The following is a 17,177-nucleotide window of genomic DNA, read 5'->3' as shown; positions in this document are numbered from 1 at the left end:
AGTAACAGTCTGTTAATTTCTAATACTTCAAATAGCCTATCTAGTTTATTTATACTCTATCTAATAAATCATGAGTCTTTATAGTAACTTGAAATTTCATATTTCATATTTCAAAACCTAACAAATAAACTTCAGTTTTCCACTAAATACTATATTCTTTACTATCCTCTCCTTCTGAACAAAATGTTAATTTTATCATACATCCTATACCCTCAATAACCATTGGGAAATTGCTGGTGCTTCCCTTTACTTCCAGTTATAACTAATATTAATTCATACAGCTGATAGTAAATACATAATCATCTCTCAGTCATATTTAAAATTAAATATTTTGTGTCCTCAAATACAATCACAATGGATACAGCTAGTAGAGGATGGGTGAAGTGCCAGATAACTGATGGAGGGCTAATGTCCCTATTTTTAAAAAGAGCAAAAAGGAGGAATCTGGGTACTACAGACCAGTCAGCCTGACTTTGATCCCTGGGAAAATGCTGGAGCAGATTACAAAGCAGTCATTCTGTAAGCACCTTGAAAACAATGCAATGATTACTAGAAGACAACATGGATTTATCAAGAATATCCTGCCAGACAAATCTTATCTCATTTTTTGATTGGGTAACCTCCCAGATAGACTGTGGGAATCCTATAGACATAATATATCTTGATGTCATTTGACAAAATGACCCATGATACTCTGATTAACATGCTAGCTAAATGTGGGCTGGATGGAACAACTATCAGGTGGATCCACAGTTGGCTTCAGAATCATACTGAAAAGGTGTTTAATCAATGGTTACTTCTCATACTTGGGGGAGGTAATGAGTGGTGTACTGCAGAGCTCAGTCCTGGCCCCGGTGCTCTTCAACATTTTTATTAATGACTTGGATGAGGAGGTGCAGTGAATGCCTATCAAATCTGCAGATGGTACAAAATTGGGAGGTATAGCTAATACCCTGGAAGACAGAAACAAAATTCAAAGGGATCTTGATAGATTGGAGCACTGGGCTGAAAACAACAAAATGAAATTTAACAGGTATAAGTGCAAAATTCTACACCTAGGAAAAAGAAACCAAAGGCACAGTTATAAGATGGGGGATACTTGGCTCAGCAATACTGCATGCAAGAAGGATCTTGGGATTGTTGATGATCACAAGCTGAATATGAGCCAACGGTGCAATGTGGCTGCAAAAAAGGCAAATACTATTTTAGGCTGCATTAACGGAAGCATAGTTTCCAGATCAAATGAATTATTGGTTCACCTCTATTTGGCACTGGTTAGGCCTCATTTTGAGTATTTCATCCGGTTTTGGACACTGCACTTTAAGAAGGATACAGACAAATTGTTCAGAGGAGGGCAACTAGTCTGATCAGGGGACTGGAAACAAAGAACTTAGCATTGCACTTAGCATCACACTTAGCGTCGCACTTGGAGTCGCACTTGTATTTTTGGAGGAAGAAGACAATGGAAGAAATGTTTATAGTGCTATTGGTCACAGAAGATGGGGTTAGGTGGGGAGAAGCAGAATGGGACATTGGAGAATAGTTTTAGATAGTTTTATAACTGTTATGTTCGGTTTATTTATTTTGTTATGTTATGTACATTGTTGAGATTTATTGTTTAGTTATGTTTATTTAAAATGTGATGTATTTTTCCTTTTAATTGTACTGAATATGAATTGTATATTATATACTGTATTTGTTTTTTATGTTGTAAACCGCCCAGAGAGCTTCGGCTATGGGGCGGTATAGAAATTTAATAAATAATAATAATAATAATAACTGGGCATGTTTAGCATCTCCTAGCAACTCTCAGCACCCTTCACAAACTACATTTCCCAGGATTCTTTGGGGAAGAATAATGTAACATTTAGGGGGGGAAATGCAACACAGTAACCCAGAACTAGATGCTAAAATGGAGAAGATCTCCACAGCTACCATGTATTTTCCTTTTGTGCTCAGGTAGGTTGGAACAAAGGACAACCAAACACTGCAAAACACCAACATGCTGAAAGTGATAAATTTGGTCTCATTGAAACTGTTAGGCAATTTCCTGGCTAGGAAAGCCACTATGAAGCTAACAACGGCCAGGGAACCCAAATAGCCCAAGACACAATAAAACATGATAGCTGAACCCTGATTACATTTTAGTATTATTTCCCCATTCACTGATTGTATGTCCCTATCTGGGAATGGAGGGAAAGAACTTAACCAAAGAGTACAAATGCCAACTTGTATAAGGGAGCAGGAAAGAACAATTGAATTTGCCATTCTTTTGCCCATCCACTTACTCATCCTGGATCCTGATTTTGTCACCATAAATGCCAGAACAACAGTGATGGTTTTTGCCAACACAGAGGAAAGGGCCACAGAGAAGATAATGCCAAAAGCTGTTTGTCGGAGAAGGCAGATTGCCTTGCCAGGCTGTCCAATGAAGACAAAAGAGGATAGGAAGCACAGCAGGATGGAGATGAGAAGGATGTAGGTGAGGGTCAGGTTGTTGTGCTTCACAAAAATTTCAAGTACTAAAATTGTGAGCAAAGAGAAAGAAATAGTCAAGCTAGCTAAGATGACCCCTAAATCTGATTCATAAGAGAGATAGGTGAGAACCTTTGCAATGCATTGAGTTTGGTCCTCATTTGGATATTGGTCTTCTGGACATTCGCCACAGGCATCCATATCTTGAAAAAAATTAAAGAGCTGTTTAAACATTTCTAGAAATTGTTATTATTATTTATTAATATATTAATCATTTTTCACATATGTCTCAAGGCAATCTACACAATCACAATCCTCAATGACATACCATAACAACAGCTAGATATGTATATATTTTTAAAAAGTACAGCTGAAATAGAATATGAATAGCTATTGCAGAGACCTTTATATCCAGCTAGAAAAGCTGGTTGAAACAAAAATGTTTTCAGATATTTACACAATGTATAGATAGTGCATGTCTGACATATTTCAAGTGGAATGCTGTTCCATAGAACAGGGTCAGCCACACTGAAAGCACTGCTCCGGAGCATCAGAGAGGGCACTCTGGAACAATACGGCTGAAAGCCTCTCACATCTCACCATTTCTCATTGAGACCAGGGCCCCACAAGGTCACTAGTTCTAACTATTGTGAAATGTCTTGGACAATTCAGGAATCCATAAAATTCCATTAGTCTCTGGGGACAGACCATCCAAATGAACACTTCCACCAAGGCATTGTCACCACAAGTCCAAACCTCACTAGGTAGTAATTATTTACTTTGGGTCAGACCAAACACCAAGGTAGTCCCAGACTCAGTACCTAATTCTAAAAATAGCAGGATTGATTGTTGATTCTCTAACACTCTTTTTTCAGATTAACATTCCCGTTATTGGTGGTTTTGCAATATTTGATTCAGATGCCGCCACAACAACAGCAAAAACAATACAGATTTAACAGTGGCCCCAAACCACATAGCTACACAATTACTTGAGGCAGCAAAATCTACAACTGAACCAGATGAAGTTCTTATCACCTGAGACAATTGAATTACCTCTTTCTAATTCTTCTTATTCTGTTTTTTAATTTTGTAAAAGACAAGGCTACAAATCATAAATAACAAACACGACAGAAATCCCAAGAATTACAGCCAAGGTAAATCAAAAGAAATAAGATTTAAAACAGTAGCTGATGTTTAGTCTGATTGTTCTGTCTCTCTTTACAAGTTCCATGGTATGTTCATGAAAAGGAGGCAGCATTTCGCCTGATCAATGTTCTGTAGTAGCTAGGACAGTGCCAACAATTTACACCTTCCTAAGGAAGTTGAAAGAACTAGCTTACTTCCAGATTAGCATGCCAAAGGTACCAAGGCAAGAAAAGCAAGGTGGAATAACTGAATACAGTTGTGATAAGCACTTACGTACATTTTGAATAACCCCAGCAATGCGATTCATCTTAGATCTCATCTGCACCATACATTTAAAGCACATGACTTCCCCCAAAGAATCCTGAGAACTGTAGTTTACTCTTCACAGAGCTACAATTCCCAGCACCCTTAACAAACTGCAGTTCTCAGGATTCTTTGCGGGGAAAGCCATGACTGTTACTGTGCTATACTTAGATTATTTTATTTTTGAAAACTAAAGCAAACAGCAAAGAGATAATTCTTACTTTAAACAGCAATTGGATTCCTGACATAGGCAATAACAGAGTATTGTACAGTGACTTAATGGTAACTGGAGTTTAAGGGTCTCGTTTAGAAAACTTTGGCGCTGCCCTCCTGGGAGAAATGGCAGAATATAAATTTAATAAATAAAATTAATAAATAATAAAAGAAACCTTCAACAGATGAATAGCACAACACCTCAGGCAGCTCAGACAAGATTAGATCCCTTAATATTTTATTTGTTTACTATAGGCTCTGCCCCTGCTCCATTTGTTTGCCAGCCTCTTGTACCTTCACCAAAAACCCTCCCTCTGGGTCACCAAAGCCCCCCTTCTCACCAGGTCACCAAACTCCTTTTCCTCCCCCATGGGGTCAATGAAGCTCTCTCATTCCCCCATGGGTCTCCAAAGATCCCCCTTCCTCCCACTGTTTGCTGAAGCTCCCTTGTAGACTGTGGGAATGCTGTGGACATAATATATCTCGACTTCAGCAAAGCTTTTGACAAAGTGCCCCATGGTATTCCGATTAGCAAGCTAGCTAAATGTGGGCTGGATGGAACAACTATCAGGTGGATCCACAGTTGGCTCCAGAATCGTATTCAAAGAGTGCTTATCAATGGTTCCTTCTCAAACTGGGCAGAAGTAACGAGTGGGGTACCACAGGGCTCGGTCCTGGGCCCAGTGCTCTTCAACATTTTTATTAACGACATGGATGAGGAGGTACAGAACATGCTTATCAAATTTACAGATGATACAAAATTGGGGGGCATAGCTAATACCATGGAAGACAGAAAAAAATTCAAAGGGACCTTGATAGGCTAGAGCATTGGGCTGAAAACAACAGAATGAAATTCAACAGGGATAAATGCAAAGTTCTACACTTAGGAAAAAGAAACCAAATGCACAGTTATAAGATGAGGTATACTTGGCTCAGCAATATGACATGTGAGAAGGATCTTGGAATTGCCGTTGATCACAAGCTGAATATGAGCCAACAGTGTGATGTGGCTGCAAAAAAGGCAAATGCTATATTAGGCTGCATTAACAGAAGTATAGTTTCCAAATAAGTTCCCCTCTATTCAGCACTTGTTAGGCCTCATCTTGAGTACTGTGTCCAGTTCTAGTCTCCACACTTCAAGAAGGATGCTGACAAACTGGAACAGGTTCAGAGGAGGGCAACAAGGATGATAAGGTACTAGAAACCAAGCCCTCTGAGGAGAGACTGAAAGAACTGGGCATGTTTAGCCTGGAGAAGAGGAGACTGAGGGGAGATATGATAGCACTCTTCAAGTACATGAAAAGTTGTCACATAGAGGAGGGCCAGGATCTCTTCTTGATAGTCCCAGAGTGCAGGACACAGAATAATGGGCTCAAGTTGCAGGAAGCCAGATTTTTACTGGACATCAGGAAAAACTTCCTGTTAGAGCCGTACGACAATGGAACCAATTACCTAGAGAGGTAGTGGGCTCTCCGACCCTGGAGGCATTCAAGAGGCAGCTGGACAGCCATCTGTCGGGATTGCTTTGATTTGGATTCCTGCATTGCACAGGGGGTTGGACTTGATGGCCTTATAGGCCCCTTCCAACTCTACTATTCTATGATTCTATGATAATACAGTAACATTATTATTGCATTTATATGCTATTTTTTCAAGGAGCTATAAAATCTGCATTGTGAACCATAAACATTCTCCAGACAAATATATTAAAAAGGTTGCCGGGGAGGGGGGGGGAGGACAGATATCACTATATCTATCTATATTTTCGGCCTCCTACCTTTCTGGTCAGATATCATCCCTTCTGCACATGGAGCACAGCCATAGCAGCAAAACATCTCTCCCTCCTTCTTTTTCCTACTGTAGCCAGGATAGCAGTAGTCATTGCACACAGAGAGAGGCAGGACCTGTATAGGACCATAAAAGAGTGATTGGCAATATGAGATTAGCCTCTTCACTCATTCTTCATTTACAAGTGCTTTGCATGAGCAGGAAAAAGGTATATCTTAGTCAAACGAAAGCCTTTTTCTATTAGGAATTATCCAGCCCACTCATAGAATATCCTGGTGGGAGTTGCCATTGCACACAGAAAGGGTCATCGCCTGTACAGAATCATATGAGAGACATTTGTTCTCTTCACTAAATCAGTTCCCATATAGTTAGAATCATTTGAAGGGGAGAACAGGGATGAGCCAGTTGGCCCAGGTCTCTGTCATGCTCTTGTCACCAATTCTCATCACCAACCATCTCTTCAGATCTTAATGTCTACTGCAGAACCTTTTCTACCAAATGTCTACTTCAGGCATGAATAGAGAAGGCTTCCGCTGCAGGTACAAAAGCTCCCTTCCTCAGAACAAAAAATGGAGAGTGGCTGGGATGGAGGGGGCATAACCAACAGGCTCATCATCACTTTTTCCATCACACAATTTTAGCCATGAGGGGTAGAAAAACTGAAGAGGGGTAGAGTGTCTTGAGAATGGTTGGTCTGAAAACAGTGGGCTGTTAACATTGAATGATGACATTAGAGAGGTCAGTGGTAATCAAAATGATGCTGAATTTGGAAAGGAACTTGAGAGGCTCATCATAGGATGCCTTTGAATTGTGTTCCAGCCTAGGATGAAACGGGAATTGGAAGGTAAATTGACAGCTTCCAAAAATAAGTTTGCTAATAAATAGTGCATGAGCAAAATTTATTTTTTATTATTTGATTTATATCCCGCCCTTCCTCCCAGCAGGTGCCCAGGGCGGCGACAAAAGCACTAAAAACACTTTAAAACATCATAAAAACAGACTTTAAAATACATTAAAGCAAAACACCTTTTTTGACAGATAGGTGGAGCAAACACACACACAAAGTTACATGATTCTAATAACATAGGGGTTATGTGATTATGTGGTTCATTCATAACAAATGAAGAAGGATGAAGTGTCTTGAGAATGGCTGGCCTGCAAAGAGTGGACTGTTGACTTTAAATAATGGCATTAGGGATCCTAACTTTGTTCAGAAACGGGCTGTGTTTGTGAGGAAGGGAACATCAAGGACTCATTCATCCTGCCTCAAAAATCAGTCAAAGTTACAGACCTCAAAATTCATTTGGAGCTAAGATGGAAACGTGATGCAGAGAAGAACTGTTGACAAATTCATGAGAAAGATGTCTCATGACCAATGAACTCTGCCAGGGATCATCCAGTCCAGTCTGAGAAAAAAACAGAGATGGAAAGAGTATTTTCTGGTCCTTGTACACTGTATGTGGATTTTGCTGTCTGCTTCACCCCATGATATAATGGTCAAACTGCTGCTTTTGTAACATATACATGTGTGTGTCTGTGTGTAGTTATAGAACTGCAACTTCTCAAATATTTCTAATTAATTATTTTCTAGAATTGTTTCATTTCTTTATGACTATTAGGAAGTTATTGTTTTGTAGGTTTATTTGTGCTCCTCTACCAAGCAAGGCTGCAGTTCCATTTCAATTTTTATCAGCATATATACAAGCCTTTCATATGAAAGACACCAGCAGAGATCAGAGTAGTTTCTTTTAGAACACCAGCAGTGGACAAATTCCTTGATTTCACTGTACATTATACCTCTTGCACTTCTGGTTTGTAAGTTTCACTGAATTCAATGAGGCTTCCTCATAAGGTAAGTAGGTTTTTGATTGTAGCCTAGATAGCATTTGGGAGGAAGCAAGGATAATTTATCTCCCCCCTCACTTTAATGCAGGGGTAGGGAATGTTTTTGGCTCTGGGAGCCAGACTTTTATTTGGCCCCATCCTTTGGGCCAACTTTGACGTGGGTAGGGCAACCGTACTTTGTCAATCACGTTTTGGCATCCCTGCTCTTTTCCTTTAATGGGAATGCACTGTTTTACCAGGCCTTTACCTCAGCAAACAGTAAATTTCATTACATGCTGAGTAACACTGCCACCAGGATTTTTTCTTCAGGTCCAATACATGTTCTCTTTAAGATTATGCAAGGACACATATTAATCTTATTATTTAATCTGTATTACTTTCTCTCTTGGTAGTAATTGAGCAATAGGCATGAGATAATGAACACAACAGTATATTTATTATTTTAGTTTTGAAAGATATTACACAATAAGAAACCATGTTAACCTTCAGCAAATATATTTGAGTTACTAAGTTTTACTAATTATATTAACTACAATTATTCCCTCTTACATTCCTATTCAGTCTGTCCCTAGACCCCACTCAAATCTCAGACGCTGTATCTTGTAAATTACATTTTCAACCACTATAGATCTAACTAAACCAAATTCCTACCCCTAACTTTTTCTTCTCATCCCTCAAACAACAAACTCTAAAGATACCATACTTCTCTTTCCCCCCTCTCTCAATCACCATCCACATTCAAATATTCACTCCGTTATTCATTTTACTCACTCTAAAGCATTACTTACCATGAATAATATACATATAAACAGGTGACATTACATACATGATGTCATTTTGACAGGTGTGTTTGTTCCACCTATCTGTCAAAAAGATATTTTGCTTTAATGTATTTTAATGTCTGTTTTTATGATGTTTTAAAGTGTTTTTAGTGCTTTTGTTGCTGCCCTGGGCTCCTGCTGGGATGAAGGGTGGGATATAAATCAAATAATAAATAAATATTAAAAAAATCACTTGTTTGGGGTTCTCAAACTTGGGAGCCACAATACAAGGGGCGTTGACTGTCCTATGCTCTGCAAGCCACCCTGCGCTGCTGCTTTCAGAGGTTGGGGTGGCTTCAAAGAGCAATAGCATGCCATCATTATGGTCAGGATCTCACCTTGTCTCCAGAGGAAAAAAAGCAAACACATAAGAACATAAAATATTTTAGCATTTTTCTAGGGTGGCTGGCCCCTCCCAACTGCCTTTCGGTCAGCATAGTCAATTGGGCCAAAATGGAATTTACAGAAAACATCATGTTGAAATGATGAAGGGGATAGAGCAAGAGTCAGGCTACCCAGCACCAGTTAGCATGCACAGTGTTGATCCTTTGCTGGGCAGCATGTTCTCAAGAATAAGGCAGGCAGGCCTATTGCTGTAGCCTCTGCTGGTGCTGGTTGACAGTGAGTGAATACAGAGCCCTGAAGCATCCCATTTGAAACTTCCCTACAGCAACTATATGATGAAAACCCTTTGAGCAGAATTTTCCAATGAGGAGGTGGCCAAAACATTCCCCTTTTATACAGTATATTCAACTATTTGCAGTTATTCTCACCTGATTAAAGCTTGGATGCCAAACAATTAGGTCTTCATGAATGGTTAGTTCTTTGCCTGAAGGAGCCTCAGGTTCCAGTCTTCCAATTTTTACTCTAACCACTGAACCATTCGGGAACATCATCCAGTTTGTAACATCAAAACCTGCAATTAATTCTCTATTGTCATCAAACTGCACAGTGTCTCCAGCACTGTTATTAAATAAGATGTTCTTTAAAAATGCATGTACCTAGAATGAAACAAAATATGAAACTAGGGAGAACTAGGTCTTGCAATTTTTACTTTATCAGTTTTGTTGTCATTTCCATCTATTTGGTCCAGGTGGGGGCCACTGGCTAGTTATGAATTTTAAAAACCGCTATTGTATAATGTGGCTGACACTACTGATCGAAACAAAAAGAAAGCCACACATAATTTTGGCAGACTTAAATTATACAAATTGAATTATCTGTTTTACCTTTGGATCAAAAGCTAAGCTGCTTCTTCTCATAAAATATTGAGATGTAATTACCTGCCATGGTTGCACATTCCAATTTGCCAGTCTCTCTCCCTCTTTCATTCCTCTGTGTCTGGAATTGGATTTGTATATGGCATGAAGAGCATGTGCCACAGCATAGGCAGCATTGTAGACATTATAGCTATGGCCAGTCATCTTCATTTCGAACAGAACACCAGGAATACTCTCTAGTTTCTCGTCCCCAATGCAGGATTTCTCATCCTCCTCCCCTTTAGTCCCTTTTAATGAACAGCTGAATGCCTGTTCCCAGAAATCCTGGATAAAGCCATCACCTTCAACCCAGGAAGGTTGTATCATCTGAATGAACTTCTGGAATCCCACAGGCTGATTTGCCTGAACTGTGAAGGATATGGAACCATAAAAGGTTTGTATATCAAAAATCTTCTGAACAGACAGTGAAGCAAAATCCCAGTGGGAAGTAATAATCCACACTTTACTAGAGGTGGCAAAGAGAAGAGGGGTGCTAGAAACAGCAACATTCTCAAGCCCTGAAAGAATGGAGGTTCTCCATACACAAATAATACATTTGTTTTTCTCTCATAGACAATTGTGTACCTTTCCAAATTTTGTAAACCAAAGTCTATCATCTCATCCACACTACTCTGTTTTGGAATTTTTATTATGAAGGAATAACAGATGCCATTCTGGGTAAGCATTGGCATCATTGTCTGGAAAAATCTCTCCCCTCTGTCATCATCAATAGCCAACAGCCCAATCCATGTCCATCCAAAACGCTGAAGCAACTGCACAACTCCTATGAGCTGTTTGGCTGCCTTTGGGACCATCTGGTACAAACATGGAAACTGCATTTCTTCACCATGTAGTGGCAAAAATGATCCATAAGCGAGCTGAAATGAAATATAAAAGTATTTCAACCTCCAGTGTGGACCCTTTCCCCCCAATAATTTGTTCTGTCATGAGGCTCACTGAGTCACTTGTATCAGGTGGCAGACCTACCCTCCACTTCTCTGTGTCTGAGCTCCTGCCACTGTGACACAGCATTTTATATATGAATCCACCAGGTCTCTATTGGTTGAGGCTTACGAGAAATAACTAATTCTTGTGATATTTTGCAGAATCTTACAATACCTTGCCACATTCTTATGAAAGTCTTGTGAGACTTGGGGTGTCTTCTCTGTGGCACCTGCAGTAAGTTACAACAGCACTGTGTGTAAGGTGCAGGTGGCAGCAGCTCACGTCTTGTCTCCAGCTGCAAAATGGCTTGGGCTGGCCCTGCTTAATGTTTATCCAAAATCTAGTCCCTCCCTTTCAAGAAGCACAGAAAAAGTGTTTTCATCTTGTATGTTATTGCCATTGAGATATTTGAAAAATGCAACAATGCTCCTTCTTGTCCTTACCTTTTGCACACTAAATATACATAATTCCTTCAAACATTCCTTATAGAAATTATTTTCCATGCTATCAGTGTTATTACTCTCTTCTGAACCCATTTGAATTTGTCTATATTCTTATTTAAATGCAGTATTGACAACTGTACACAGTACTCCACATGAGGTGTTAATAGTGCAAAAAAAAAACACAAAACCTTCTGTAACATGGAAACTGATTCTGTTAAGGCATTCTGATATTGTATTAGCCTTTTTTATGCTGCGTGACATTGCTTACTCATGATTATTATTTGATCAACTATAATCTTGAGATCCATATCACTTGGGCCAGTCACTGCCTCTCAGGCTCAGAGAAAGGCAATGATAAACCACCTCTGAGTACCGCTTACCATAAAAACCCTATTCATAGAGTCGCCATGAGTCTGAACTGGATTGAAGGCAGTCCAGCTGATAAGGATTCCTCCACTCCTCCATCCTGATATTTTTAGACTATCAATCCCAGTACAGAGCCCTGAATCATCCCACTTGATACTTTCCTGCAGTAACTATAAGGCAAATACTCTTTGATCAGAATTTTTCAATGATCTGTATTAACATATAGCCCACCTTAAACATGTTTGCTAACCAAAGTATCATGGGGAGTTTTTGCTTAACTGAAGATGGTATGCCATAGTCATGAAATCTGTATACCCTCTTAGACATAGCTTACCTGTGGTGTCTTGTGGATTGCTGAAATGATGGCCATATTGGCAGAGATTCTAGAAACATATCCTCCGATGATAGCTACCAGATTATTCTGGTTGTCACACTTGAAGTTGGGGACAAACTTATATCGTGGAGAAAACAGGCTGAGGATAGCCTTAGAGGTCCTCTTTGCAGCGTAGTAGCTATTGAGGATATGGAATCCCAGTGAGATATTGGGTAAGATTTTGAGGTTCTCATTTATCTCTTTGACAGCAAATGCTAAGGCCAAGATGTGCTGGTAGTTCTTAGGCACTGAACTGTAATAAGAGTCTTAGCTGTTTAATAAACCAACAGCAATAACAAAAAAACAAAGCATTGGTATCTTTCATCATCAAACAAGACTCGTGGAAAAAATCCCTCTCATAAACTGAATATCTAATTCATTAATATGTTTTGGGATCATTCTAGTGCTAACTGGTTCCTTCTCTAATTGAAGTCACTACATTTACCTTGCCATTGTCCCAGGCTATGGTCTGGAGGCACATGAGGCCAGCACCCAGCTGAAGCTAAGCAAGGTCAGGTCTGGTCAGTGCCTGGATGAGAGACCTCCTACCAACCATATGTAAGCCACCTTGGGTTTCTATCATGAAAAGAAATGTGGGGTATAAATGTAATAAATAAAGAAATAATAAATACAAAAACAGTAACCAGGTGAAATGAGATTGTTCATGCGTATACTGTCATGTGCTTCCTATCCTTTTAAAAGCGAAGAAGAAAAGAGGTTTAAATCTCTCCTCTGGTTTTTAATGTGGAAATAAGCCAGGCAAATTACATATGTGAATACAGCAGGAGTAATGAAACAAAGTAGTATCTCTACAATATAATTATATTAAGTGAAAGATTAAGTACACAGAATACAAGAACACAGGAAGAATACAAGCACACAGGAAGTGCATGGAAGGGGACAGAGATTAACACTGAAGATGAAAGGCAACAATCTGTGTAAAGAACTGAAATTCTGTGATAAAAACTAAATAAGTAACTTTTAAGCGAGAACTCTAGAAATGCACAGGAGTCATATGTTTCTATGGGGCTTCTGGAGGAAAATTTATTTGCGGCCTATCTATTTCAGCTCCTTATAGGCCACCTCATGACAAATAATACCAATACCAATACCACTTTTCAAACCAAAAAGTAAATAAGGAATAGTGATGTCTTCTCAGTACAAATTACAAAATGAAAGCAAGAAATTGTGCCTTACATTGATTCATCAATCATGATCTGTGTAGGCTGTTCTGTGAAAGAGAGGACATTATAGAAGAAGAAGACTTGCAAAACAATCTCACCGATGACAAGGTCTCCTGGCTGGTAAAATTCATGAGGAATGGGGAGGGGATTATCATTTATGCTGCAATTAATTGGATGTGCCTTGGATACAGTATGATGCAGCAGTTTGAGCAGCAACACCACCAACAACATGATTGTTTTAATATAGCTTCTCCTCCAGTGATGTTGTTATACTGAGAAATTGGAAGTTTTCCTGTACCTATAGAAATGCTGACAATACATGTAGAATGATGACAATGACCTTTGGTAAGTTGGCAACATTAGGTCATTGACCATTTGCTGGAAGTCAGCAAAACTGAGAATAATACAATGAATGATTCAGAGGATACAGTTTGCTTATCTTGTAGCCTTGTGCACAGTGTAAAAGCACAGAGCATGACTAACCCCCACCGTTGGAATGTATGTGAAATTGCCTGGAAACAAGAAACTATATCTGTGTTGCTGTGTGACTGTAACTTTCAGACCCCATAGATTGACATGAGTCTACTGTGGGCTCTCCGCTTTGCAAACGTATAGTTAATAAAGGCCTTGGTTGGCAATTCTGAGTCTCCGTTGTTTGATATTGGGCCTCAACCAGCGGGAACGAACTTTAATTCTGGTGTAACAGTTCTGGCGAGCTTAGCAGCCAGGAGTCCTCTGGTTAACCTTACGAGTGCTTGGGCCGCGCCGGAGAGCTAGGGTAAGAGCGCTCCAGGTCGTTTTGACCTGTCCCTAGGGCCGGGCAGACAGAGAGCAAGCACTACGTAAGTAGTAATTGAGGGCTCCCATAAAGACTCAGACGAACCAACGCTCATCCGGATGCGGATTTCCTCCTCTCCTGTTAGAAGCATTGCCAGTGTATGTGGAGAGGGAGATGTGGATGACGGCCTGCTGAAAAGCTCAGGGGATCCTGGGGAATGTGGAAACTCCCAATTGACTCTGAGTGTTGAACACAAGATGAGTCAGCTTTTTTGAGGAAACAGGTGAAAAAACCTGGAAACTGAGAGCAGGCGTCACGAAGAAAAACAAAAGCATTGTAGAACCCTGGGTACATGGGATAAAGTTGTTGTAAATGTTTGTATGAAATGGTCATGCGCTTGCGAGAAAAAGAGAAATTTTAAAGATTTTAAAAATGCATTTATGACTAAATGGAGTTTGATTAAATTTTGTAATAATGAATAGCCTGAGGGGTGGCTGAGCGCAAGATGTGGTTGGAATAGGAGTCAGCTGTCAGGCTCCCATGTGCGTAGTTTGTAGCATTTTCCTGGGAAATGAGAGTGGTGTCAGGATGATTTTGTTTAAATGGATGTTTATGAATTGAGTACTCAGGTGTGAATTAAGCGTCTGTGTGAAGGTTTTCTGTGGGAATGTTATTAGGGAACTTTCATTCCCTTATTGTCACTTCCTAAAACATGTGGTTGTTGTTTTCCTTGCTGCGTGGATCGGCTGTCCATGCTACTATTTCTGCTGACTGTTCTTGTTTTGTTTTTCATAAGATCTGAAGGACTTAATCTGTTCCTTAAGTAGTGTTTAGTAATCTTTTAACCTGGTATGAAGAGATTTGTTTTGTTTGTTTAAAGCAAGGCTTGAAGAGAGGAAAAGGAACAAGAGATTTTTGCCAGACTTTCATGCCCTCCTTGGCAGGAGAGAGAGAGAGAGAAAAAAAAGAAGAGAGATAGAGGAAGGGAGGTTGAGGAACATCAGAGCTCCCACACATATGCGTACTATGCTCTCAAGGAATGCATGAAAGGCTGCAGGAACAGAACCGGGGAAACTCTGGGTCTCGGTGTAAAACCTTGAGACCAAGAGATTTCTTCCTGGTTTTGGATCAGAGCTCTTCCACATAGCTTCGGCTGTATACAACTGCCCATTCCGGGCATAGGATAGGTAATCTCATTTGCCTTTCACCTCTTATAGTAATAAGGTCCTTTGATTTCTTAACTTTAAAGTTATGAATGAGTCAGGATGTTAATGATAGATGCTGTCACGCACCCAAGTAATTTTGTGGTGCTTTCTTGCTCTTTCTCTCAATAAAGTCAGGCTTTGCTTTATTTTGTTTTGAACCTGCATTTCTTGGGTTGAATATATGCACCATTTGAGCACATTCCAGGGCAAAGCGTTTGTTTTGTCTCTAGCAGTGGATCCCCTCCTCTCAAGAAGGTGTGCTTCATGGGACATGAGGGTGGCAAATGCACACACTCAGGTTCCCAAGAGCACATGTAGCCAAGTTCTGAATGTAACTGGAATGAGTGTAATTTCCTTTCTTATTATGTTTTGCTGTCTCTTGTTTTAAAGTGAGTGGGGAAATGTTCTTTAAATGCTGTGGTAAATCCAGAGGATAAGGTATAGAAATTCCCTGGCACATTGTTATCCCCCTCCCCTTCTGTCCTTGGCAACAAAGCTTTGGCAAATGATGGTTGTGATTGTGACACAGCAATTAGCCAATGTTGAGACTGGAGAGAAGGTTAATTCATTAAGCTATTATAGGGGTTCCCTAAACTGGGTCCCATCCATTTTGAAAGCCCTTGATAACACTTGTGTCTCCCTCCCCTTCGAAGAGTCCTGGGGAAACGACGCCTTGTAAGTATTTTGATCCAGTGGGGCTAGGTACTTGGAAAAGATGGAAACAGGATTTGCACTGGGAATGTTCAGTGCTCTGGCTGGCAGAGACTTTTAACTAGTTCCTGTCTCTTGAGATACCCCCCCTCTGGTTTTTCTCTTTTGAGAGTCAATATGGGAGAAAAAGCTGGTGACAACAGCTTTACTCATGAGTGACTTGATTTGGGAATGTGGCATTTGAAGGTGGCTCATCCCTAAACCTACTAGGCTTGGTTGTTTTGTGTATGGAGTGGGAGATTCCAAATCAAAGAAAAGTGCTGCAGCTGCTTGGGCACTTTATAATGCATGTCAAGATTTGTTAGATTTGTTAGAGAAAGAACGCAAGAAAAGTCAGAAGTCAAAGGAGTAAGTTGGCTCAGGCTGAGGAAGTCTTGGACATAGAGCGCCTCCATTTGACTGAGGCTGAGGAAAGGGAGTATAGAGAGATGGTTCTGGAAGTTTTGAGCTTCCTTAAAGCAGGCAAAAGTATAGGGACATCACCCCTTTAATGAAAGGTGGTACGTGGAAGGAAGCCATAGTTTTTATGGGGCCAGTTGTAAGATTGAGGCATACAGGATGTAGATAGCAGGTTTTGAGATACATAGAAAGACAGTGAACAGGTTCAAGAGTCAGTGACTATTTGTGATGGATAAAGAATATCTTGAGTAAATTAGTGAGTTGTTTTTAGGGAGAAGAAAAAAAAAGTTAGAGTTTTTTCCTCTGATCCAGTACGGGGTTTAGTTCTCACACTGAAGCTCGTTCTCTTGTATGTGTATGTCTATAACCCCTCCTTCTTTCCCCCACTTGGTGGGCAAGCAGCCAAGAGAGCAAAGCAGCTCCATGCATGTTGATATAATTTTATTATATCTTCTACATGCATTTATATATGATCAAGAAGTCTAATCTTTTTTATTTCATTTGCCTTATTATTATAGGATGGAGCAGAAGCATATGCTATAATGTTTGTTTTGATTTTATATAGTGTTAAGAAATTAAGAAGTTTTTTATTGTCTGGTTTAAAGTATAAGTATATTTTGGTAACTTAAGAAAGTTTCATAAAGCTGTTTTTTTCAGTCTGTGCAGAAGCTGTAAAGTAACCCCCTTTTCTTCCTAAAGGCTGCTTTTCGTGGCTACTTTCATGGACAACCTCTGCACATGATCAAAGGCTAGGGAAACCTGTTGTGTGTTTGTCTGTCAGAAACCTTTCTTAATTGTATCTTTTTCACTACTAATGGCCTGTATATAAGGCTGCAAAAAGTGTAAATACAAAGGTGCATGAGGGTTTCACCCCTCCTTTTCTTTTAGTAGAGATCTGTTTTCAAATGTTGAAGGCCAAGCTG

The 17,177-nt window shown here is 39.8% G+C and overlaps 1 protein-coding gene across 1 annotated transcript; it reads right to left on the bottom strand.

Moving 5' to 3' along the window:
* Positions 1–1,851: 1,851 nt before the first annotated feature.
* On the bottom strand, positions 1,852–12,430 carry LOC133367644 (vomeronasal type-2 receptor 26-like; the record flags this gene model as incomplete). The annotated part of the gene is made up of 7 exons (XM_061591741.1): positions 12,423–12,430; positions 11,939–12,230; positions 10,436–10,728; positions 9,875–10,316; positions 9,365–9,592; positions 5,915–6,041; positions 1,852–2,678 (listed from the first exon to the last, which is right to left on the bottom strand). Coding segments are annotated over exons 1-7 (2,217 nt in total), but the record flags the coding sequence as incomplete, so codon positions are not given.
* Positions 12,431–17,177: the final 4,747 nt, after the last annotated feature.

This window comes from Rhineura floridana, chromosome 11 (assembly GCF_030035675.1).
Source record: "Rhineura floridana isolate rRhiFlo1 chromosome 11, rRhiFlo1.hap2, whole genome shotgun sequence".
Taxonomy (NCBI): domain Eukaryota; kingdom Metazoa; phylum Chordata; class Lepidosauria; order Squamata; family Rhineuridae; genus Rhineura; species Rhineura floridana.
Note: the sequence above shows the minus strand (reverse complement) of the source record. Positions and strands in the feature narration are given on the sequence as shown.